General features: G+C 41.3%; 1 protein-coding gene across 1 annotated transcript in view; it reads left to right on the top strand.

Annotated features, from left to right (window-relative positions):
- LOC146759253 (cytosolic carboxypeptidase 4-like) overlaps positions 1–24,999 on the top strand; it is a 203,896-nt gene that overhangs the window by 93,886 nt on the left and 85,011 nt on the right. Inside the window, exon 2 of the mRNA XM_085510194.1 lies at positions 8,912–9,092. Coding sequence (XP_085366320.1) covers positions 8,935–9,092 — 158 coding nt within the window. The 5' untranslated portion in view covers positions 8,912–8,934. The remainder of the gene's footprint in view (positions 1–8,911; positions 9,093–24,999) is intronic.

The following is a 24,999-nucleotide window of genomic DNA, read 5'->3' as shown; positions in this document are numbered from 1 at the left end:
GGTTCCTAAGCTGTGAGGATTCTGAGCTTTGAGGATTCTGAGCTAAGCAATGAGGATGCTAAGCAATGAGGATGCTAAGCATTGAGGATGCTAAGCATTGAGGATGCTAAGCATTGAGGATTCTAAGCATTGAGGATTCTAATCTATGTAATGAGGATGCTAAGCATTGAGGATTCTAAGTATTGAGGTTTCTAAGCTAAGCATTGAGGATGCGAAGCATTGAGGATTCTAACTATTGAGGATTCTAAGCAATGCATGGAGGATTCTAAGCATTGAGGATTCTAAGCATTGAGGATGCTAAGCATTGAGGATGCTAAGCATTGAGGATTCTAAGCATTGAGGATTCTAAGCCTAGCATTGAGTTTTCTAATCTTTTTTTCTAAACATTAAGGCATCTATGCATTGAGGTATGTAAGCATTAGGGTTGCTAAGCATTGAGGTTTCAGAGCAATAAAATTTTTATGCAATGAGGATTCTAAGTATTGAGGTTTCTAAGCAATGCATGGAGGATGCTAAGCATTGAGGTTCCAAAGCAGTGAGGATTCTGAGCTTTGAGGATTCTAAGCTAAGTTATGAGGATGCTAAGCAATGAGGATGCTAAGCATTGAGGATGCTAAGCATTGAGGATTCTAAGCATTGAGGATTCTAAGCATTGAGGATTCTAAGCTAGGCATTGAGGATTCTAAGCATTGAGGATTCTAAGCATTGAGGATTCTAAGCATTGAGGATTCTAAGCAATGAGGATACTAAGCATTGAGGATGCTAAGCATTGAAAATGCTAAGCATTGAGGATTCTATGCATTGAGGATTATAAGCTTTGAGGATTCTAAGCTTTGAGGATGCTAAGCATTGAGGATTCTAAGCAGTGAGGATTCTAAGCATTGAGGATTGTAAGCATTGACGATTCTAAGCATTGAGGTTGCTAAGCATTGAGGATGCTAAGCATTGAGGTTTCTGAGCACCGAGGATTCTGAGCTTTGAGGATTCTAAACTAAGCAATGAGGATGCTAAGCATTGAGGATGCTAAGCATTGAGGATTCTAAGCATTGAGGATGCTAAGCATTGAGGATTCTAAGTACTGTGGTTTCTAAGCTATGCATTGAGGATGCGAAATATTGAGGATTCTAACTATTGAGGATTCTAAGCAATGCATGGAGGATTCTAAGCATTGAGGATTCTAAGCATTGAGGATTCTAAGCCAAGCATTGAGTTTTCTAATCTTTGAGGTTTCTAAGCATTAAGGCCTCTATGCATTGAGGTTTGTAAGCATTGAGGATTCTAAGCAATGAGGTTTCAAACAATAAAATTTCTCAGCATTGAGGTTTGTAAGCATTGAGGATTCTAAGCTAATCATAGAGCATACTAAGGATTGAGGATGCTAAGCATTGAGGTTTCTAAGCACTGGGGATTCTACGCATTGAGGATGCTAAGCACTGAGGATTCTAAGCATTGAGGTTTCTAAGCAGTGAGGATTCTAAGCTAAGCACTGAGGATGCTAAGTATTGAGGTTTCTAAGCATTAAGGACTCTGTGCATTGAGGTTTCTAAGCATTGAGGATCCTGAGCTTTGAGGATTCTAAGCTAAGCATTGAGGATGCTAAGCATTGAGGATTCTAAGCATTGAGGATTCTAAGCATTGAGGATTCTAAGCATTTAAGACTTTAAGCATCGAGGTTTCTAAGCAATAAGGTTTCTCAGCATTGAGGATTCTAAGAAATGAGCATTCTACACATTGAAGATTTTACGCGTTGAGGATTCTAAGCATTGAGGATTCTAAGCTATGCATTGAGGATGCTAAGCAATGAGGATGCTAAGCATTGTGGATTCTATGTATTGAGGATTCTAAGCATTAAGTACTCTAAGCATTGAGGTCTCTAAGCTTTAAGGTCTCTATGCATTGAGGTTTGTAAGCATTGAGGATTCTATGCCAAGCATTGAGTTTTCTAATCTTTGAGGTTTCTAAGCATTAAGGCCTCTATGCATTGAGGTTTGTAAGCATTAGGGATGCTAAGCATTGAGGTTTCCAAGGAATAAAATTTCTCAGCGCTGAGGATTCTAAGCTATCAGGATTCTAGGCATTGAGGTTTCTAAGCAGTGCATGGAGGATGCTAAGCATTGAGGATTTTATGCATTGAGGATTCTAAGCTAAGCATAGTGCATACTAAGGTTTGAGGATGCTAAGCATTGAGGTTTCTAAGCATTGGGGATTCTACGCATTGAGGATGCTAAGCACTGAGGATTATAAGCGTTGAGGTTTCTATGCAGTGAGGATTCTAAGCTAAGCTCTGAGGATGCTAAGTATTGAGGTTTCTAAGCATTAAGGACTCTGTGCATTGAGGTTTTTAAGCATTGAGGATCCTGAGCTTTGAGGATTCTAAGCTAAGCATTGAGGATGCTAAGCGTTGAGGATGCTAAGCATTCAGGATTCTAAGCTATGCATTGAGGATTCTAAGCAATGAGGATTCTAAGTATTGACGATTCTAAGCTCTGATGTGAGGATGCAACACGTTGAGGTTTCTAAGCATTTAGGGCTCTTATCATTGAGGATTCTAAGCATTGAAGATTCTACGTTGAGCATTTAGGTTTCTAAGCAATGAGGTTTCTAAGCATCGAGGATTCCAAGCATTGAGGTTTCTAAGCTTGGCATTGAGTATTCTAAGTATTGAGGTTTCTCAGTGTTGAGGATTCTAAGCAATGAGGATTGTATGCATTGAGGATTTTATGCATTTAGGGTTCTAAACTAAGCACTGAGGATTCTGAGCATTGAGGGTGCAAAGCGTTGAGGTTTCTAAGCATTGAGGTTACTAAAAATTAAGGTCTCTAAGCTATAAGTTTCTAATCATTGAGGATACTAAGCATTGAGGTTACTAAAAATTAAGGACTCTATGCATTGAGTTTTTTATGCATTGTGGAGGCTAAGCATTGAGGATTCTAAGCTTTGAGTATTATAAGCATTGTGGATTCTAAGCATCGAGGAATCTAAGCTAAGCATTGAGGATGCTAAGGATTGAGGTTTCTAAGCATTGAGTGTTCTAAGGTTTGAGGATTTCAAGCTAAGCATTGCGGTTGGTAAGCATTGAGGTTTCTAGGCATTGAGGATTCTTAGCATTGAGGATGCTAAGCATTGAGGATTCTAAGCATTGAGGATTCTAAGCATTGAGGATTCTAAGCTAGGCATTGAGGATTCTAAGCATTGAGGATGCTAATCATTGAGGATTCCCAGCATTGAGGATTCTAAGCTAAGCATGTAGGATTCTAAGTATTGAGGTTTCTCAGTGTTGAGGATTCTAAGCAATGAGGATTCTATGCATTGAGGATTTTATGCATTGAGGGTTCTAAACTAAGCACTGAGGATGCTGAGCATTGAGAGTGCAAAGCACTGAGGTTTCTAAGCATTTAGGTTACTAAAAATTAAGGTCTCTAAGCTATGAGGTTTCTAATCATTGAGGATACTAAGCATTGAGGTTTCTACGCATTAAGGACTCCATGCATTGAGTATTTTATGCATTGAGGATGCTAAGGATTGAGGTTTCTAAGCATTGAGTGTTCTAAGCTTTGAGGACTTTAAGCTAAGCATTGCGGTTGGTAAGCATTGAGGTTTCTAGGCATTGAGGATTCTATGCTTTGAGGATTCTTAGCATTGAGGATGCTATGCATTGAGGTTTCTGAGTATTTCAGATTCTGAGCATTGAGGATTCTAAGCTAAGCATTGAGGGTGCTAAGCAATGAGGATTCTCAGCATTGAGGATGCTAAGCACTGAGGATTCTCATCATTGAGGATTCTCAGCATTGAGGTTTCTAAGCATTAAGAACTTTAAGCATTGAGGATTCTAAGCATTGATCATTCTAAGCATTAAGGACTCTATGCATTGAGGTTTCTAAGCTTTAAGGGTGCTAAGCATTGAGGTTTCAAAGCAATAAGGTTTCTCAGCATTGAGGATTTTAACCAATGAGGATTCTAAGCATTGAGGATTCTGCGCATTGAGGTTTCTAAGCTAAACATTGAGGATGCTGAGCATTGAGGATGCAAAGCATTGAGGATTCTAAGCATTGAAGTTTCTAAGCACTGAGGACTCTATGCTTTGAGGTTTCTAAGCATCGAGGTTTCTAAGCATTGAGGATTCTAAGCATTAAGGACTCTATGCATTGAGGTTTCTAAGCACTAAGGACTCTATGCTTTGAGGTTTCTAAGCATTTAGGTTTCTAAGCATTGAGGATTCTAATCATTGAGGATGCTGAGCTAAGCATTGAGGATGCTAAGCATTGAGGATTCTAGGCACTGAGGATTCTAAGCATTGGGGATACGAAGCTACGCAGTGAGGGTGATAAGCATTGAGGTTTCTAAGCATTAAGGACTCTATGCATTGAGATTTTTAAGCATTGATGATGCTAAGCATTGAGGATTTTATGCTTTGAGAATGCAAAGCAATGAGCTCTCTAAGCATTGAGGATTCTAAGCATTGACGATTCTAAGCACTGAGGATTCTAAGCATTGAAGATTCTAAACTAAGCATTGAGGTTTCTAAGCAATGAGAATTCTAAGCAATGAGAATTCTAAGCTAAGCATTGAGGTTGCTTAACATTGAGTAAGCTAAGCATTGGGGTGTCTAAGCATTAAGGACTCTATGCATAGAGTTTTCTAAGCATTGAGGATTCTAAGCTGTGCATTGAGGATGCTAAGCATTGATGTTTCTAAGCATTGAGGTTTCTAAGCATTGAGGTTTCTAAGCATTGAGGATTCTCTGTTAAGCATTGGAATTCTAAGCATTGAGGATTCTATGCATTGATTGTTCTAAGCCATTGCGGGATCTAAACATTGAGTGTTCTAAGCATTGAGGATTCTAAGTAAAGCATTGAGGCTTCTCATCATTGAGGATTCTTTGCAGACTTGTTTCCCTATCCTTCGCTATAGGTATGCTTTTGTTTCATCAGGTATTAGTTCACTTGGTTGTTTTTTAGTTGCATCATATGGAATATTAGTCAAATGTGTGTAGAATTTCCATCTGCCTTCAGAATTTGGGATTTTGGGATCTGCCCCAAAATGATTTATAGAACCTGACATTCTAATTTCTTGGAGTTAAGGGGCTGGGGGAATAACCCAGAAAAAGAATAACGAGAATATCCATCTTTAGTAGGATGTTAAACTGTACTATGTCTGGATGCTTTGTACATGTATTGGTCTCTGCAGTCATTTCTAATCATTCTGATTCATTGGTGAGTGAATTCATAAAACTCATCCACTAAGGGATGTTTCCAAGCAACTTGGAGCCTGGAATACCTTCACCCAGCTTTGATGGTAGAAAGCAGTTAACCAAGGTGATTTGTAACATTCACTTCTTTGCCATGAGGACCATTGATAACGCATATCGTGTAAGTGTATTTAAGGGAGGGTTATCTCTCTGATAATTCTGGAAAACAGCAGTGGGCCCTGTCAGACTAGGTAAGCTGCCTCTGCATTAAGATGTGTCTCTTTGAGTAGGATTTTGCCAAATGCAGGGTCAGGAAATAAGGAGGAGGTGGGGTAAATGGAGGAGCATAGTATTACATCGTGGAGTAACTGAAAATGTGACAACTTGGGGAAAGATTTTGGGTGGGGAGCGGAGGAAAGTGACCAACACAGGTTCTGCCTCAGAGCAGTCTCAAGTTTTCTGTGATCTCAGTATTTGAAGTTGTTTTTTTTTTTCCTTCTCCTTGAATATATTTGATGTACATCACACCATATCCTGTCTTTGTCAGACTTTGTTTAACTAGGCAGCCTTGGGCAGTTCAGATGTATCCAAGGCAGGATGCAGCCGTGATACACGCAGCAGAACTGCGTTTGATGCTCTTTTTTACACATCATTTGACTCTCAGAATATGCTGTAGAGGTCACACATAATGAAGTTGGGTGGGAATGTTGGCTTTCTTTGTTTATCTCTTATGTCCAGGGGGTAAACTTGAACCTTTGATCTGTGCAGCTCTCATGATAAAGTCATGTTGTATTTAGGAATAAGGGGGAGTGGAGGGAAGGCCTATGTTTTGTGGGCTCTGGCTTGGGGCTGATAGGATGAGAGGTATGCAGAGGCACAGCCAGAATCATTCCAGTCAAGACCTGGATCTAGGTTGAATTTGTCACACGCTCTTTATGATTCCCTTTGACTCCTAATGAAATCCCAGTCTTGTGTCATTTCAAAACCTTGTTCCCTTTCAAACGCTGTGGCCCAAATAGCAGCTTGACAATGCATAGAATTTTAACCCATGTCAGGGCATCTGGAAGTGCACTTCATTTCCCTTCTGTGCCTCTTTTTATGAGGCGAGACATTGATTTGTTAACGGGGTTTCATTCTTTTATTTCAGATTGATCTTTCCCCAACTGATGTCATGATTTCTAACTTCCAAATCAGATAAAATCAAGAGGAAGATCCCTGCAATAGGCAGGAGATTAAGCAACAAGTTAGCAGTATTGTAGGAACAAAGCTCTTATTTTCATGCATATATCCACAGTTAAAATGAATAAAGAGAAGGGAAGGTGGGAGGTGGTTGATACGTTAGATTTATTACTCAAAGGGTTTTTGCTCCATGTTTTGCAAGAGGCATCAGTGCCTTTAATCTCTCATCTCTGGTTTTGTTAGTGGCACGTTATATCCTGGCCATGTCAGAATGTAGCACAGAGTAATGAGACAAGATCTGTTGGATGGGGCTTTATGTAGCACGAAAAGGTTCCTCTGCTCACTCTTTTTATTATTTACATTCCCAGTGAAGGTTACGTGTCATGTGGGCTTTGCAGAGATAAATGGGTAACCTGAGCTTTCTGGCAGCTTCCCCAGGACTTGGGGAGGATTCAGTGTAAGGACTGACTTGGGGATTTTGAAGCATCAAACTCAGTTCTGGGCCCTGAAGGAAACATAGAAGAACATGTGTCTCGGTGTCCTGAGGAGGTGCAGTGTAGCACAAGGTGGTATCAAGGGGCTCTGGACCAAAATTACACTTCAGAACAGTAGGTGTGTCCCAGAGCAGATCAGCAGCACTGGGGTGGCTTCATCAGCACTGCTGTTATGGGGCATAGTGAATCAAGAATGAAGTGTAGCAGCTCAGCTAAGTGCAGAAATCTTGACTATTGCCGGCCAGTTGGTGCCCGGAGATGTGATTTTGGCATTGCAAATATACCTGTCAGGAGGGGAGTGAAGCTTAGAAAGGGAGTTTTAAGTGGAATAGAGATGTTTCCCCACCTGGATCCTATGGATCCACTATTTCCTGGGGTTTAAAATCAGGACTCTCTAGAAGCTTTTGTCACGTTGAATGTTAGACAGAGGTTTATCAGTCTTGAGGAGAGCAGAATTCACATCTCTGCCAGTCTCACAGTATCCTCAATTAGCTGAATTGTGGCAAACCTTCCATTTCTGAGATGTGAAGACCCTTTCTTGTGGTTTCGTTTTCTCATAGAGTAACTGAAGAAAGAATCGCTCAATTAACATGCTGCATGCTTTCCCAATGTATAGAAGAGACAGGAGTTAAAGCCGTTTTCATCAGTTGCAAGGGAGCATGTTTTATTTTGCTTTGTGCTATTTACAGCTGTTGTCCATTAGGAGTCCTCAAGAGCCTCATTCTCAACTACAACAACACAGTCCCATAAGTTTAGCTCAGCAATGAGCCTGCAAAACAGCACTAAATCATGATGATGGGAGAAAGAAGAAAATGTTTGGAAATAGCAAAATGCAACTGATGCCTTTGTGAAAAGTAGTTTTTGCTTGTTGCTGTTTTAAAGCATTACTAAGGTAGACTGTAATGCACAGCATCTAGCTGGAGCTGAATAGAGGTTGTTTTCTAATATATATATGTTTTTGTAATAAAAAGTAAGCAGAACTCCTAGTATGTCTCTATTGGCTGAAGGGATCTTTTACAGTCCATTAGCGCCTTGGGCACTAATGTATACACAGCAGTGAAAATATACTAATCTCAGGGTAAGGTGCAAGAATGATAAAGGAAAAATAAAGATTAGTACACGGCTATTGAATAGCAGAGTTCTGGTTGCTTTACTGGACCACAGTATGATTGCTCTGTATGAATTCGAGTGGAGACTCTGGTCATGCCCATCAAATGCCTATGAATGGGAAGGGGTGAATGTGGGATTGTTTCCAGACCTGTCTACATCCTTGCAGAGGAGTTGGACCAAGTGACCTTTAAGGATCCTTTCCAACTCAAAAGGTTCTGTGATTCCACCTCTGTGTTTCACATTAATTGAGTAATGATTTGTAAAGCTGTTAGAAAACTGAAGGACTTTAGTACAGCTTTGGGAGCTGAGGACATAGAAGCATAACTTGCTAAATCAGCGTTTGCTTACAAGGATGCTCAGATGATACCTTTGATTGTTTTCTGTCCCTTTACTAGAGAGCCTGTGCTCTGACAGAGCTGCAAAAAACATCATGGCATCGTTGTGATTCCCTGTCAGATAGTGGCTTCCACTAAAGCAAATGTGTCAGGTTGATTTGTGACAGCAGCCTGAGATTGTGAACATTCACAGAAGGATAATTTTAAGACACATCATTGCTTTGTCCTTTTCTTTTATTCTCTATGCTTGGCAGGTGTCTACCTCTGTCTTCTTCCCTTGGCCCATCTGTGGATTTTGCTCAACACAGATGGGATTTTCAAACAATCTGCTGTCAAATTTGGTCTCTTCTGAGCATGTGTATACAGAGAGCTTTTGGAGACGTGTAACTAGGCCAAATGAGGGTGCTTTTTCATGGGAATGGCAAATAACGTATCTGATAGCAAGACAATTTTCTCTGCCAAATTGCTAGTCTGCTTTGCAACAGGGGTTCATTAGGCTCTGTCCATGAACTGTTTAGTAAGATTCTCTCTTAAAAAAAAAAGTTGGCATCGTATCTCTGCAGCTTCTGTGCATAACATCTCCATGCCTTTGCTTTGTTTTACAGACAGTCGTCCTTATGTCTTTCTGATGGCCCGTGTTCATCCTGGTGAAAGCAACGCCAGCTGGGTGATGAAGGGGACCCTGGAGTTCCTTGTGAGCAGTGATCCCATTGCTGATCTCCTGAGGAAATGTTTCATTTTCAAGATTGTCCCCATGCTCAACCCTGATGGAGTCATCAATGGCAAGTGCGTTGTAGTAACATACTTATTGTGAATTTTCACTGGGTTTACCTGCAGGCTTTACTGCTGTATACTTAGCAGGCCTAGTCTTCAGTGTTTTGGGCCAGAATTCCTGTTGCCTTTTGCCTTGTGTTTTATTCATCCTGTGATCAGTCCTGTAAGGAGAATGTAAGTCCTGGATACAGCCCAGTGTGCTGTCTCGTGTGCATCAGATATTCATGGTTCTGTACTGTGTGGGGCCGTAAGGTGTCCCAACTGACTGGGTGAAGTATTAGCGATAGCAGACAAACTGAATCTTACTTGCTGAATGGAAAGTTATCTATTCTGCCAAATCAGCAGGGCAAACTTTATCTGCAAGCTGATATATCTGGGAATAACTGGCTTTAATTAATGCTTTATATAACCTGAATGGGGGAAAGATGTAAGGATCTATTAAATGCTCGTATCTTTATGGAAATGTTTCCGTATAATGAAACTCCCTCCTTCTCCTATCTCCTTTACTCTGTTTCCTCCCACATGCTTCTGAAGAGATTCCAAGTCTTTCTGAGCTTATGAATATACCAGTTTCTTTTTGCATTCTTCAGAGCTGCCTTTACATTGCTCCTACCCACATCATCACTACAACCATTCATCTGGTTTCAGGTCAGGTTGTGCTGATCCGGTGCTGAAGAAACAGGGTAAAGACCTTAAGCAAATCTTGAGCTTATTTGGTCCTAATCTAATTCCTTTCTGTTGTGGTCTGGGCTTCAGCAGAGGGCAGCTTGGAGTGTTCTTAGCCTCTGGTCTGCGACTATGAGCATAGTTTTTTGTGTTCCTGTTCTCCCCAGGACATGAGTGTGTTGTAGTTTAGGCTGTTCAGGGGAGCTGGATGCTGCCCCCGAGTATTGGAAGCTTCTGCTGGCACCAAATGTTTCCTTGATTCTTCAAGACAGCAGAAGCAAAAATGAAAGATTGTGGCTTTCTGTTTTTCCTTTCACTCTGCTTAATTAAAGTTTCCAGCAGATGGAGGGCTGGAGGGAATGTCTGACCTTTTTTCTCCAGCTGTCAGGAGTGAGCATAGCAGAGGAAGGGTCCTCAGGAGGGACAGTGTGGCTTTTGGTGACACCTGGAATGAAGGGTACTGTCTGAGCTCATATCACACAGGAACGTGTGGAGCTTCCACTGTAGTTCAACCTGGTGATGAGTAGGAAAGTTTGGTGTGGGATAGGAGCAGAGGTCCAAGGACTTGGCTATGGCTCTGTAGCTAAGCATGAAGCCTGGGGAAGGGAGAGAACCATTCCATCATGCTCCAATTTAAATGCTGTGCTGTGGGGCCTCCCATGGCTCTGTTGCTCTTGCTTCTTCCCATGTGCTTTTTCAGTGGACTGAGGTGTTCCTGCACAGAAAGAAAAGCTTCTTTTCTTGGCCTAGAGTTTATTGGCAGCTTTTTGGAGATGACTTTTAGTCCCTTGCTGCATGTGGAAGCACATGCAGGTTTCTTTGTCCATTAATGTTCTACTTCATCTAGGTTTAAGTGCTGTATTAAACTCTGTTGTCATTCAAATCACTGCCACAAAGGGAAGCTCTTTTTCCAGGAAAAGGGTCTGTAGGCCATTATTGACTGAGTAGCTGTAAACAGGTCCATACTACTTACTTTTAGGTCTCTGTAGCACATTTCAGGAAGCCACTTATTTGCCTTGAGATTTACAATCACGACTGAATGTGTCAAATCCACTGTTTATTTTGAATCATCACTCATTTCGAATCTTCATGCTTTGAAAGTGCATCTTCTGTACTACCCATCCATCCTTCTGTTATCTGGTATTAATCCTGCTCTAGTCTCGTTACCTCGGTATCTTTATATTTTAAAAAGGGTTGAATTCTTTTCTGTTGGCAGTTCTTTTGAAGCTCCTCACTCTCTCCCTCCTCCCCAGTCCTGTGTGCTGGGGTGTGCATAATGCTTCCCTGCCCGTCACAAAGATGAATGCCATCGCACGGTTACAAAGGATTTCTTCCAGCAGCCCAGCTGTGCCCCTTCCCCAGCTGACTCCCTGCTGCAGGCACAGCTCAGTGGAAGAGTGCTCATCCCAGCAGGATACCGTGCAATCACACTTCGAGAGCCTTGTGCAGCAACAAGACGATCAGGGCCTTGGTATTTGCTTTGGTTAATGTGATCTGAAAGTTGCATGCAGAGAATGTTCCTCTGTCACAGATATGATGGCAGTAATGTGATTATGCTCTGACTGTGTGTGGCTGAGCTAGGAAACAGCCTTCCCTTTCACTCCCTTTCACATCAGTCAGTACTATGAGGATTTATTCCTGTCTGTCAGTGATGGAGAGAGTTGAGTCCTGTTGCTGATGCTAAATGAAGGTAGTGGTGATGCAAGCATGTCTGTATGAGTAAGGCTGTCATCACATAAAAATAAAAATCACTACCCAATATCACATATAATTTGAGTTTGTTCAGTCCAGAGAGTACTGATGAGCAGTTGTGTTCTGTGCGACTGTTCTCATGGAATCATTAAGGTTGGAAAAGAAGTCTGTCATCTGGTCCAACCGTCCGCCTACAACCAGTATTGCCCAGTAAACCGTGTCCTGAAGTACCACATCTCCATGTTTCTTTAAGGTCTCCAATGGATGGTGACTCCACCTCCCTGGGCAGCCTTTGCTCTGTCCTGAATAGCAGTCAGATGTAGGGTTTGTCAAATAAATTTCAGCTGATCTGGTAGTGGCTATATATTTTAATGTTAGACACTACTTTTTATTAAGTGCATCCTGTGTGTTGTCACACAGTAGTGTTTGACCACTGCTGGAAATGGGATGCTGCCTCTGATAGATGTATGGTCTGACCTGATATAGTTATTTGTGTGTTTTTTTTCTTCTTTACAAGTAAAAGTAGTCTTAATCTCCAAGAACGGTGCTATAAGATGGTCCAAAGTGACAGGCATTAAATTACTAAAGGGAAAGTGTCCTTGTAGGCTGATTATCTTGCGAAGGCTGTTCTGTGAAAACCCAAGGTATTGGTTGGTGTTCAGCTGACTGTTTTCTCTCATCCCTTTATCGTCTTTTTAAATTAAATCACGGATTAACAGGAAAGCTAGAGAAGGAATTCCATTCTACACAGCGGTGGAGAATCCATGAAGGAGCACAGCACTTTGATTAGGAAACTGCTGAGTTATACTGGGTGAGTGAGAGACCCGTGCTTTGTTCCTGGCTCTGCTGTTGATGAAGTATGTGACCTTGAGCATTTCCCCCCTCCTTTTTTTTTCTTTCCCCTGAGTTTTCTTCCTGGGAGGATGAAATAATGACACACCACAACCTTCACACAGCTTGAAATGAGTGAAATATGTGTACCAGGAGCATTTTCTCTTCAATCTAGTTCTTCTGATTCATCCACTAAAACCAGGGTCAGGAAAGGAACTTGTAAAAGCTTATGACAGCACAAACAGTTCTGTTACAAAGAAATACCCAGCACTGTTGGCTGTTCACACTGTTCCACATAAGCTCATTACCACACAGTGGAGCAACAAGTTGCCTGTGCACCAACACTTCTCCATGCAGTTGTGTACCATCTTGTGACCTGCTTTTAGGCTGTCTTCTCTGTGCACATGCTACATACCCTTCTGTCAACAGCTTGTGTATGCAGCCATTCCTCAGTGTCTGCTCACACCTGCATATCTTCTGCACCCACGTACCTGGTGCTCCCATGTGTATGTTAGCAGTCACAACGTGGTAGTCAGCATTTTGTGGGGATTTTTTTGGCTGGACTTCTTCAGAGTCTGCAGTTTCATATAAATATTGCTATTTATTACCCCTGAATTTAGGGTTATTAATTATATCAGTATAACCTAATTTATATCACCATAAACAGCAATAATAAATAGTGCCAAATGCTAACGCGCAGTGCTTGCCAACCGTGCCCGTGTTTAATGAGTGCTTCCCCCCCACTTCCCAGAAGTATTAAATTAAAAATGATTCGGCCTTGCGATATGATTGATCAAACAAGAGGTGGAACTCCTAGATAAGTGCTTTTGCTTTAAAGAATATTTCGTCTTCAGACTGCCCATGCACTGTCTATTATGAGCATCCACAGGTCTTGAACTGCCCAATCTCTCTCTTCCAAGTTCATGTCTCTCTCCTCCATTGCCACCTTCTTCCTTTTTCTTTACTCCCTTTCATGTTTCCTCTTTCTTCCCTTCTGTCTGCCCTTTTCTCGCTTTCCTTTCCCTACTGTTGAATCAAAGAAGCTTTTCAATGAGAGGAACTTGATGTGTTTTTGTAAATGAATTGAACCAATCAGTGGAGATGGGAGCCGGTGAGTCTATTTTGGTAAAGAAAGATTAATTTTTTTGGAAGCAGTGTGACTTCTTCGAAGGCATGGGGTAACCATAGAAGCTGTTAGGAAGAGGAAATCCTGATTTGCATTTTGGATTATAGCCATGGACTATTCTTTATCTGGTTTAAAAACACCCTGTTCCCTTCTGCACCTGCCTTCCCACAACACAGGCTGAGTAAGCTTTGCTGCTGCTTATAGGTAAGGCAGGTGAGCTGGGTTTTTTGTTTGTTTCTCTTTATTGATATTCACTCTCACTTTAGTCAGGCTGTTTGTTCCATCCTGTTTTACTTACAGGGCTTTGTTTATTGCGCCCTGGAATCCAGCAGAGAAAAGCTTTAACTCTGACAATTACAGAAATGGAGAGATAGAAACGTCCTCTGAAAGCCCTTTCAGAACACATTTCTATTGCATGCTCTCAGAAGGGAAACTATTAACTATTAATGTTTCCCACTTACTTTTTGAAACAAGGGCCTTTTTTTTTTTTCTTTTCTTTTTTTTTTGAAGGATACTTGTAGGAAGAACAGAAGCAAGCTAGTTCTTCTACCCAAAAGCATTATCTGTGTATATAACTTCTATTTCCTCCTATATTATTGTGCACTCTCCTGCACTGAGACATTTTGTTCTCCACGTAGTCAGAGGCAGAGCTGGACATAGACAGCAAACAAGCTAAGGGCCGCACTTGAGGACTCACTTGATGACCCAGAACTGCATCCTTGAGGATTAAATCTTGAAGTAGAGGCACACAAAGCCATGTGGCTGTAGACATCCCTCCTACTCTCCCTTCCCTTCTCTTGTTTGCTTCTCTCTGATCAGAGGGTTAAAGAGGAGTTGAATTCTCAGAATCTAGTCTTGCATATCTAAATGGATGCCATGCACTTTGCAAGCACAATTTAAGGGGTCTCTCCAGACTAGCTGATGTGTGATGCGTGCATTTCTTTAAGGATAGTGCCAACGGTAGTTGGGTAGATGCGTGTGGAAGAACATTTTTGCATAAGATTCAGTCCTTACTCATTTAGAATGGCTGTGCTCTGAGCTCTGTGTTATAAGGTGGTCTATTTGCAAGCGCTGACTCGGGACCTCAGAGCAGATGAAAATGCCATGTCTGAGGAATGCTTGTACTGCATCTGGAATGTGGCTCAGGGAAGTGCTATGAACTGTGGGTGAACTTTCTTTGAGTGCAGTAGATGGTTCTTATCTAAGTGCTGCTCTCTTGCCTCTGGTGTTGCCTCAGCTGTCCCCATAAAGAGGACAGTGATCTTGCACTGGTGGTGAGGCATAACTGGTGAAAATGTGCTTCTTGTTGGCCATCACGGTCTTCTCAGCAGGCCGTCCTGAGAATTTTGGGTGCTTGTTCTTTAGTTCTAGTGAAGAGGGTCTAAGACCACTTATACTTCTTCAAGGCAAGCAGCCTTATTGTTCCTGATAGTCTCAGCAGATTCCCTATAGCAGAAGCCCATGATTTGGAAGGTTAGATCTATAGGATGTGAGGTAATGGCCTCAATTTGCACCAGGGTAGGTTCAGGTTGGATATTAGGCAAAATTTCTTTTTAGAAGGAATGGTGGTGTGTTGGAACAGCTGCCCAGGGAGGTGGTGGAGTCACTGTCCCTTGAGGTGTGCAGGAACCGTGGAGATGTGGCGCTGAGGGATGTCACTGGGCATGGTGGGGATGGGCTGATAGCTTGGCTAAATGGTCTTTCCAACCTTAATGAGTCTATGATGCTATGAAATCTGGCTAGTACATGAACAACATAAGATAAAATATGGGTATGTGATTCTTTAAGTCTTTGCAGCTTCTCCCTTGGTGGACCCAGAACCAGAGTCTGATCCTCCACCAAACTCTTCTCAGTACATCAGTATGCTGTGGGAGATGACCCTATTTCAGACAAAGCCTTTGCCCTGTGCTAACATGGCAGTCCATCCTTGGCTCTCCTATGGTAAACCTCTGTTGGCACGCAGCTACACCCCAGGACTCCTGACAGCACTTCTAATGCAGTATTGTTTATTCCTTCCTTTATCAGCTGGAGCTGTTGGGCTCCCCTGAGTTATTAGATCTATTCGCTCATTGTCAGTGTTTCCTCCTTTGTAAATATGTCCCCATATGTCTCTGCTCCTGAGGAATATGCTTTCTTTTCTATTTACTGCTTTTCCCAGGCACCCACCTCCTCATTGCTCTATCCACCCAGTGGCCCAATAACAGCCACAGAGATAAATAAGCAACATAACTCTTCCTAGCTATTGTTGTTATTGTTGTTGTTGCCGCCCTGCATAGTAATACATATAATAACAAGGAAACAAATCTTATTACTAAAGTAATTACAATAAATAAAAAGCTGAGAAGGGAGATGAAGGAAGGGTCTGTCAGGGGAGTGATTGCAGTAGGGGTTTTTAAAATTTAATTTACTCGAGATGTTCTTTGCTGCTTTATTGATACCCTGCTGAGGGGGCTGCGACTAATTAGCAACCAGCTGTTGTTCTAACACACCCTCACCTAATTTATTGTTTCGTCAAGTCTCTAAAATAGGAGTCTGTCTGCTATCGTTGTCTGTGGGACTCGGCACCAGTCTCATGTCAGCAGTTGGTTTTATTGCTTGGTGCTTCTGTTTTCTGAAAGCTGAGTAGCTGAGACTTTGGGTGCTTTGCTGCCTTTCCTTTTATTTTCCAGCACTTTCCATGCGCTTTCAGGAGGTCGGGCAGGAGAATACGCTCAGTCTCTTGAATTATAAGAGCTTGTCCCAGAGTCCAGAGGCCTGTTATTATAACAGGCCAACACAATGCTAGATTCTGGTAAATTGCCCAGAGGGCTGTGCCACTGTTTGTATGCCTTGGTAGAGACCAAAAAAGACCTCACAGAGGAGGTCTGGCATAGATAGGGCCAAGGGTTTCTTAATATGTAATGTCTATGATCTTGTTCTCTTGCTTGTCAATATCCTATGGAAGTGCTGTACTATTGTTTGCCTTTGGAGAAAACAGTATCATGTCTAAACATCCACAAAAACGAATTAGTTAATGGTCATTTTAAGAACAGGGGGGACCAAATGCATTGTCTCTTGTTTCTTTGGTCTTCCAGTCCCAAAAGCACGCACAGTGTTTGCTCTGAAACAGTAAAGGTTCCCCCCATGAGGTGCCTGCAGCTCCCTCGATGCTTTCATACCCAATCTGTTCAGATTAGTCAAGGTCACTTGGGAATTTCACTGCAGTTGAAGATTACTTGATATGAGCTCAGTGATATTAATGTCTTGGACTACTAAACAATTCAGCTTTAAGCCTCAGAAATTATTCCATTTTATATGGCTACTACCTTGTATTTTCAAGGTAGCATGAATATTAGATATGAACACGATGTTCCGTGGGCTCAGAAAGGAATTATTTTTGTTCAGCATTCATGTCTAGTCTCCTGACTGACAACGGGAGTTCATAATCAGATGTCTGCGCTCCTTTGACAGTTCTAAGAGCCAGGAGGCTGATGTACAAAGCTAGCTTTTAGTAAAGTTAATGAGTTGATTGAATTATATTCTTATTTGCATTAGTTTGAGTGTGTATGATTATCTTTTGTTTGTTATTATGCTCATTTAAGTCCATTTGGTAATATATTATTCCCATAGCAATTGTGCCTGTGCTAGGCTCTGTGCAGACAGGCAAGGACCAGCTTGTCTCTTGTTAGGAGCTGATCCAATACTGGCACAGCGTGCTTTAGAATTGGCAAGAACAAAGAGGATACTGGGGTGCTGGCTAATGGATCTGTTGTGAAGGCTAATCCATTTTCTCGTGATGTACTTTATGGAGGTGGAAGCTTTTGTAGTTACTGCTTTCCTTCACTGTTTCTTCTTAGGATGGGGCGGAGAATCTCACTGCCGTGACTTCTTCAGCCACCCAGGGAAGATTTGTGAGGTTCAGTATCATCAGTGAAGGGACTGGAGAACGCTGTAAGATGAGGGATTTCTTTATGCTTTCTTGAAATTGTCAGGATGCACCTGCAAACCCTGAACCCAGTTCACCCCATAGTTAAACACTACAATGAGATGTCACACAGATACTAACGAACTTGGATTTTGCATCTGATTCCTGGTTGTGGTAGGCATGGAGTACCGACATAAATGCTGAATGTACTGGGTAGAAGCTCATGTCATGAGTGCAAGGGCTAGTTTTGATCACTTATCTCAAGACCAACTCATCTTACCCAAGTTAATGCCTTTTGGAAGCTACAGATTCAGACTTGGAGTTGTTATTCATGGGATGGGAAAAAAGTCCACAAAATGAAATTGTAAAAACTTCACTTTTATAGATGCAATGAAGAATGTCCAATACTTTACTGCAATATCCACACTACCTGGAAAGCTGAAATTGCCTGGGAATGAAGATTATTGTCTCTCATAATATACCTTCATATATTACTGTGTAATAAATCGAGCAGTATTTCTTTCACCCTGCAAACTGGACATCCCTGGAGTTCCAAGTGACATTTCAAATTTTATACGACCATTCAGTCCCTTTTAAGTATTAAAACACATCATTTTTTGTGATATATGCACAGAAGTTCTTTCTAAAAGCATATGAATAAAAAAACTTGGAGCTTAGTTATGCAAAGGTAGAGCTGCCTTACTGCGTGTTGGCTTTTAAATGTCTCTGTTTAGTTAGCTCGGTATTTTAGCTACTACTGTTCTTTAACATCTCTGTTTCTGTGTTTCTTTTCCGCTCTTCCCTGCCCTCTGTTTCATTTGAATAACAGATTCAATTGAATAACAGCTGGCAAAGTACAGTGGTAGGAGAGCAGATATGTGACTGCCTTGGGTTGGAGAAATGGGCTGGCAATTGGAAAATGGTGTTTTAAAAAATGGGACAAAGAGGCATAACAACAAAAATAAGCTTCATCTGGAAGCCTGTATTTTCAAAATTGCTTGTTCAAAAATGCACCCACAGAGGACCAGCTGAGGTTGAATAGTTCACCTGTGTACATGGTTCATATGATTGCACATGCAATTAGGGTAATTACACGGGCAAATTTTACCCCAGTAGTTTGAGCAAATTGTCACCTTAATTTCTGAAACCAGCTGCATGTCCCAGGGAAGCAGCAAGAGAATGAAAAACAGAAAATTAAGTTGATGCTGGAATGACAAAGAGTGGGAAATCAAAACCTCTCCTGTGACCTGAAAGACAGCACTGCTGGGAGTCAGGGAAAAAAAAGTCAGCCACACTTCTAATGCTGTAAAGCGTTGGAGTCTTAAAGGGATAGAAAAATGAAGAGCTTTTTGAAGTCATCTGGCCCAGAATTTGAGCTGGAGGAAACAATATGAAACAAAAAGAAGAGGGTGAGATGGGCAGCAAAGGGGGCTTCAGTAATGATGACCTTGTGTCTGTATGCACTGTAGAACTACGAAGTTGGTATTTGAACACACCCCAGCTCGGTGCTTGTTGTGATCCTGTTAGGAACCTTCAGATTAGCACGGTGATACTTCATTGCATGGGAATAGTGATTATTTTGGCATTAAGTTGCTGTAGAGATCTTGCTGTGTTCAGAGCTCAGCCACTCTTCCTTGTACTGTTAGAACTGGCTTGTAAATTCCACAGGTGGATGTGTCCCTGTACGAGGTGCTTAAATATTCCATTACATTCGATAGAGCCTCTTCTGCGTTGTTTGCTTGAGGAAGTAGAGCACAGTGAGGAAGTGGTAGTGGACAATACAGTCTAGATCCTAAACCACCTTTTGGGTCGCTTTGATTTGTCTCCAAAAATGATAAGTACTTAAGGTATAGTTATTATAGTTGAAGAAGTCCTATTACTCCTACTCCTGTAAAGTTATTATGCAGTGACAACGTTCTGGGTGAGTACAGGGGTTCTTTCTATGTATATCACATGGCATCTCAGATGGTAATGTTTCTTTATCTCCCATATCTCTAATTTTTCTCCCCTACATGTTCAGAAGCTCAGCTTTTGATTAAAAAAAATCTATCCTCCATTTAAGGGGCACCTGGTCCCACTGAGCACCATCTAAAGCAAAACTTGCTTCCCAGGTCTATCTCTGGTCTGTGACGTTTCTACCAGTAGATAACAATGATAACAGTAATGTAAACTTTGAGGAACATTTTGCATATTCATTGTCTGGTAGTTTAAAGGCTTTTGTATTTTTTTTTAATGTAATTTAAAATATACATTAAAATTTTAAATTATATTAAAAAAAAAAAAAAAGATTTAAAAAAAAGTGTCTATTTTTCTGTCATCCCCCAAATGGTTATGACACATAAGAGGATGTAAAGTGCAGAGCAGCTGAACAATCATAAACTATTTTAATACCACTTAAAAATGAGAAGAAGCAGGAAAAGAGGTTTGGGTATTAATGAAGTTTATTGCACTCGTCTGTCACTTCTACAGAGCATGATTGGGGTTTTAAATCCTTGCTCCAGTGACGTGGAAAAAAACGTGGTGGTCTTTCATCCAAGTCCCTTATAGATGTTATTCTGTCACAGAAATCTCTAGTACCACATTTGAGCTCACGGTGAATTCTATGCTCCAGTGGATGTAATGTTAAGCAAAGCAGTTCTGGATTATATTTGTGGTAGCAGAGCTGTAAAGCAGAGCCTGAAAGTGAAGTCAAGAGTTATAGGAGATTATGGCTGTTACATTTTATTTGAACTTTTTTAGGTGATTCAAGGTAAGCTCCTTGGATTTAGGCTGAGATATCTGGGGAGTCAAGGCTGGAAAGACAGGCCATACTCTGTGGGTTAAACCATTTGCAAGGAATACCCAAACCTCTTTCTAGTTGACCTGTTTAGTGTCTCACTATAAACATATATTAACATTCAGTGTAGAAAGCTCACTGCTGAAGGCAGCAGAGGGGTGACTGTTCCCCACCCCCTCCAAAACATGTCAGGGAAGAAAGCTTGCTTTGGAAGACCTCCATGCCTGGGTGATGCATTGCATGTTTTTGTGTGTGTGCTAGTTTTCAAGTGAAGAGCACCAAAGAACTGCACTAACTGAATTAGCTGTAATTTGTCTCTTTCTGTGATGTGCAGGTGAGGGCACCCTTGAACTGTTCTAGTTCTCTGTCTATCTTTAGACTGATTCGAGCAGCACAGGATCTCATCAAGCATGTAGTCTGTTCAGAGGCAGTGGCTTTGAGCCTCCCAACTCATAATACTAATACAACTGGGAATCTAAATAAAAAGGAGAATGTTAAGAAAAAGTCTCTGTTGCTGTAAGCAGAAATAATCAGAATCAAGTCTATCTTTCCATTATGTGGTTTCTTACAGAAACAAAAGCCCAGCTCGGGGCTGTTACTTATAATGAACTGGTTTGGCCAGTGTTCGTGCCTTTCCCTTTTTTTTTGTTGCCATGTGTCAATTCTGACTGTGTGTACTGCTATGACAGCAATTTATTTCTTATATCTTTTGTCCCAAAGGGTGTCAAAGAGCCATAACAAAACTGTATGTACTTTAATGTCAGGCATTGCTTAGTGTGCTACCTTTGGGCTGCTACAGAGTAGTTCTTTATAACCTCTGAACCTGTTGCCTATGAATACAGGACGTTGCTGGATTTAAGCCATCGGGCAAAAGTCACAGCAACTGGGTGTGCAGCAGTTATTGTGAGCTACAGAGTGACTGAAAGAAATCCCTTAGATGCAATCAGACAGTGTCCGTATTCTGTTTTTGTTTTCCCCCAGCATTTTATCCATCTTTGAGAAACACCTGGCAGCTCTGAAACCACAATTGTACTTGCATGATCTCAAGTGGAATGGCTGGTCCCTAAACAGCATGTGTCTACCAAGCACTATGTCTCCACAAACTACCTGCAGGGCATGGTTTCTTGCTTAAGCCTGATGTGAGCTTAAATAAGGAGTTTGCTTTGAGGTTTGCCAAGAAGCGTTCTTTGTGTGTAAATGTGTATGCAGCCATAGAGTAATGGAGACCATTTTGACACAGGCTATCAGGATTGAAAGGCTGCAGTTTTGCTTGGAGGTTACGTATACGTTTTTATATGCAATTAGTTAAGTTGGGGTTTAGGCATTTAAATGGCCATTTGTGCTCTCACTTTTGAATATTATGCTCATCCTTTGGGAATGAGCTTGTGCAAATTAGGCATGAAAATAAGCATACGTTTTGTGTGCTGTACTGTCAGCATTTTGCTGTATTTGGTAATAAACTCGTATTGATTTATCAGGTTTTTTTTTCCCTCTCTTGATATTTCTGCTGTAATCTGAAGAATGTGAGCTGGTGGCTACAAAGCAGCAGTACAGCAGTGTTTTCCTTTTCCTAGTGACTGACTCCTTTAATTGTTCCTGTAGCATAAGCTCATATTTCCATCTAACTCTTATTTAGGATACTCTCATGGTGAGTTGGAATTCATCCCTGCTTTGCCTTGTGGTTGAGTAGTGACCAAGACTTGCCCCTAGCTGATTTATCCTTCTTTTATCTTCTTTCCCTTCATACCCACACAAAAAAAGTCTGTCTGTGTACCGAACTGTGAAATACATGGGAATACAGAATTGATATTGTTGGTTCAGAGCTCCATCCTGGAAGCTTCAGAGAAAAAACTGCTTACAGGGGGATGAAGGCCTTTGAAGGGCTTATTAGTGACTTGGCCTATGGGCTTCCTGGGGGCTTGCTGGACTCTGCTGTATCACAACTTTAATGTCTCCACATAAAGTTATCTACTGTGAATACTTAATAAGGGGGATGAAAAGATCAGATCAGTTGATGAAAAGAACAGTTCGAGCTGATGCTAAGTTGCTGCCCCAAAACCTTGAGGATACTGAAATTTGCAATGAAATTTGGAACCTTTGAGTCAGCTGACTTATGATCCATTGTAGCATAATAATATACACTGTTGTTTAATATACCTTCCATGATTCTACTGTTAGAGTAGGCATCAAGACATGAGAGCAGCATTGTGAGTGCCACAAAGGGTAAGAATTTTGTCAGTTAATGTTCATTGAGGAAGAAATTAATCTTTGGTTCTTTCACATTAATAATCCTATTAAGGGTTGGCTTAATGAAGTTTTACTGACTAATTTTCGAGCTGTAATTTGCCTGTGATTCTTTTGAAAATTTTTTAATGAAATGGAAATTTACATAGACTGCACAACAATAACCTAATGAAGTGGCAAATCATATTTTAAAATCACTTGTGATTCCAAATGGCATCTTAATTCTTGGAATTGAAGACCATTCACACTGAGAGGTTCTGAATCATTGAAAGTAAGATGGAGCTTTTTCTAACCCAGGAAATGCTAACGAGTACAAAATGAGTCTGTGAAATGGTTCATGCAAGCTTGGACCAGTTCTGTGTGTTGCTGAAAGAAAATGAAATAGAGAAGATCTGAAAGGAAGCCCTCATCTTCTTGAATGAATGCTATGGAGAGTCTGTGCTTGGGTAGCACAAACATGATACTGTCAGTGAATGCAGCCAGTACCGAGATGGGGCTGCATTCCTACAGACTAATGGCAAAAGAGCCTGGATGGATCATGGTCTGATTGTCATCTCTTAACACTTGAGAGGGAGCGCAAAGAGTGATGAATGTATGTGAGTGTTACAGAGAGCAGAGCTGAGGCCCCAGCAGTGGCTCCAGTCTCCTCTTATGTTTTCACAAATCACCTGGGAACTGACTCAGTGAAATTTTTCATTATAGAGTGATTTCTGATTACTGTAGGTAGCCCAAAACAGGGCCTACTGGGTAATCTCTAGAGGCTTTCCTGGGTGTTTTAACTCCATTCCTTGCCCTTGAAGAGATATGCCTCCATTAAGCAGCCGAGTTCAGGAGCTTATCTGCATTGCTTTAAGCTTTCTAGTTTCGCATCAGCCCATTAGAGAACCTCTTTCCTGGGTTGGAAAGGAGAAGGAATTCTTTAGATCTGCCAGTATTTTTCTAATACCTGATGCTCATAGGCTGCTCTTTTTACACTTTAAAATGTCACATTGGATTCCTGATGGAACTGGAGATTTTTATCTTCCTCTTTTCTGCCAGACCTGACATTTTTCTGGTTTTCTTCTACACTGAAGGCTTAATTTCTCACATGTGTGAGACAGAGTGAAAATTAAACAAACAAGCTGGCAGATAGATAGAATGGTTCTTCATGTCTGGAAAGCTGCAATGAGCTGTGACTTAGGAATTACAATGCTTCATATTCAAACTTTTCTTTTTGATGCATTGGGGTGGCACAAGAGCTGACAGTGACATATGGAGAAGGCCCTGTTAGGAGGATTGAGGCTGTTATGTGATAAATGACACAGTATGTCAAAGGACTTCTATTATCCATCATGCTGGCTTCCTCTGAACACGGTCTCATTGAAAAGAGAAGTAGCTGCACGTACAACTGGGGGATGCTGTAATAGGGTCAGTGGTATGCTCCAGAGAAAATAAGAAAGCTGGCAAGTACATGTTTGCATGGGAATTGATGACTCTGGAGCTTTGAGTTCAGAATTTTCAAGTCAAATTTAATTCAAATATCTGAGGTATCCCCACTGTACATTTGTGTCAAGGATGAGCCCTACCTTCAAAAGAAGCTTTCTCAAAGCTCGCTCACGTATTCAGAAGGCTTCAAAAACCCACCAAGTTTTCAGTGTTGAGAAGCTAAGCTTTCTTAGGAAAAAAAAAGAAAGCTATTTATTATCAAGTTCTGGACTGATGGCATGATTCTGGCTGCTAATAAATCCCCAGAGTTCTCTTATTGCGTTTTTTTAACCTCTGTTGACTGCTTTGACTCTGAAATGCAGTGGAGTAAAAGTTGTGATCTGCGCTTTCCTATATGCAGGAGACATGTAAGTACTGTTGCCCTTATAAATACAAGGGATAAAAAGTACTGCTGACGGAACAAGACTTTGTCTCTCGTGACCTGATACAGAAATATCCTCTGTAAGGCGCCTTCCACCCTTCTTGACCATACAAGTTAAGAATCAGAGCAGGCTTTCACAGCTCTGTGCCTCACACTGGTGGAGAGTCTGTCAACATTTTCCTCTCTCTCATCACCCTTAACCCAACAGTGCCTCCTTGTTTGTATAATCTATGTCAGAATGACGCACGAACTGGGGGCTGTTCAAGAGAAGCGAGGAATGTATGGCACGGCACAGGCACTCATCCTTTTCAACCTCCTTTAGACCATCTCTTTTTGCAGTACCCATAATAGCTGTTTTTTTCCCTGCTTGATTAATGGACCCTCAATAGCTATGTAGTCTATAAACCCAGACAAGACAAGTAGCCTGTCTCTTTTGATCCCTGCACCCTAATAGCCTGATTTTGACTCCGCTTAAGTGGTGTTTATGTGCCCACATGAGCGGTAGTAATTGGTGCAGAATATCAAATGTCACTATTTGACATTTCATTCGTAACAGTAGTATTTAAAGTAAAGGCTTTAACTTGATGATTCATCAGTAGCCAGTGTCAAATGATCTGGGACGGTCGGTATTTTAAAAGTGTCAATCAACAGATGGATCACTCTGGAGATAATTTAATCAGAGCCCATCAGTGAACTGGCCTTAAAAAACAATCCTTCAGGATTATTGTCACAGCCGTATTGTTTAGAAGATGAGAGCGGTGCTTCCTTGGGAGCAGGCTTGGTAGCAGAGTGGCTCCTTCCATAGCTCCTCTAACAAGCCTGTTTCCTGAGAGG

Source organism: Coturnix japonica, chromosome 10 (genome assembly GCF_054131305.1).
Source record: "Coturnix japonica strain WE chromosome 10, WE-NBRP24, whole genome shotgun sequence".
In the NCBI taxonomy this organism is placed as follows: domain Eukaryota; kingdom Metazoa; phylum Chordata; class Aves; order Galliformes; family Phasianidae; genus Coturnix; species Coturnix japonica.
Note: the sequence above shows the minus strand (reverse complement) of the source record. Positions and strands in the feature narration are given on the sequence as shown.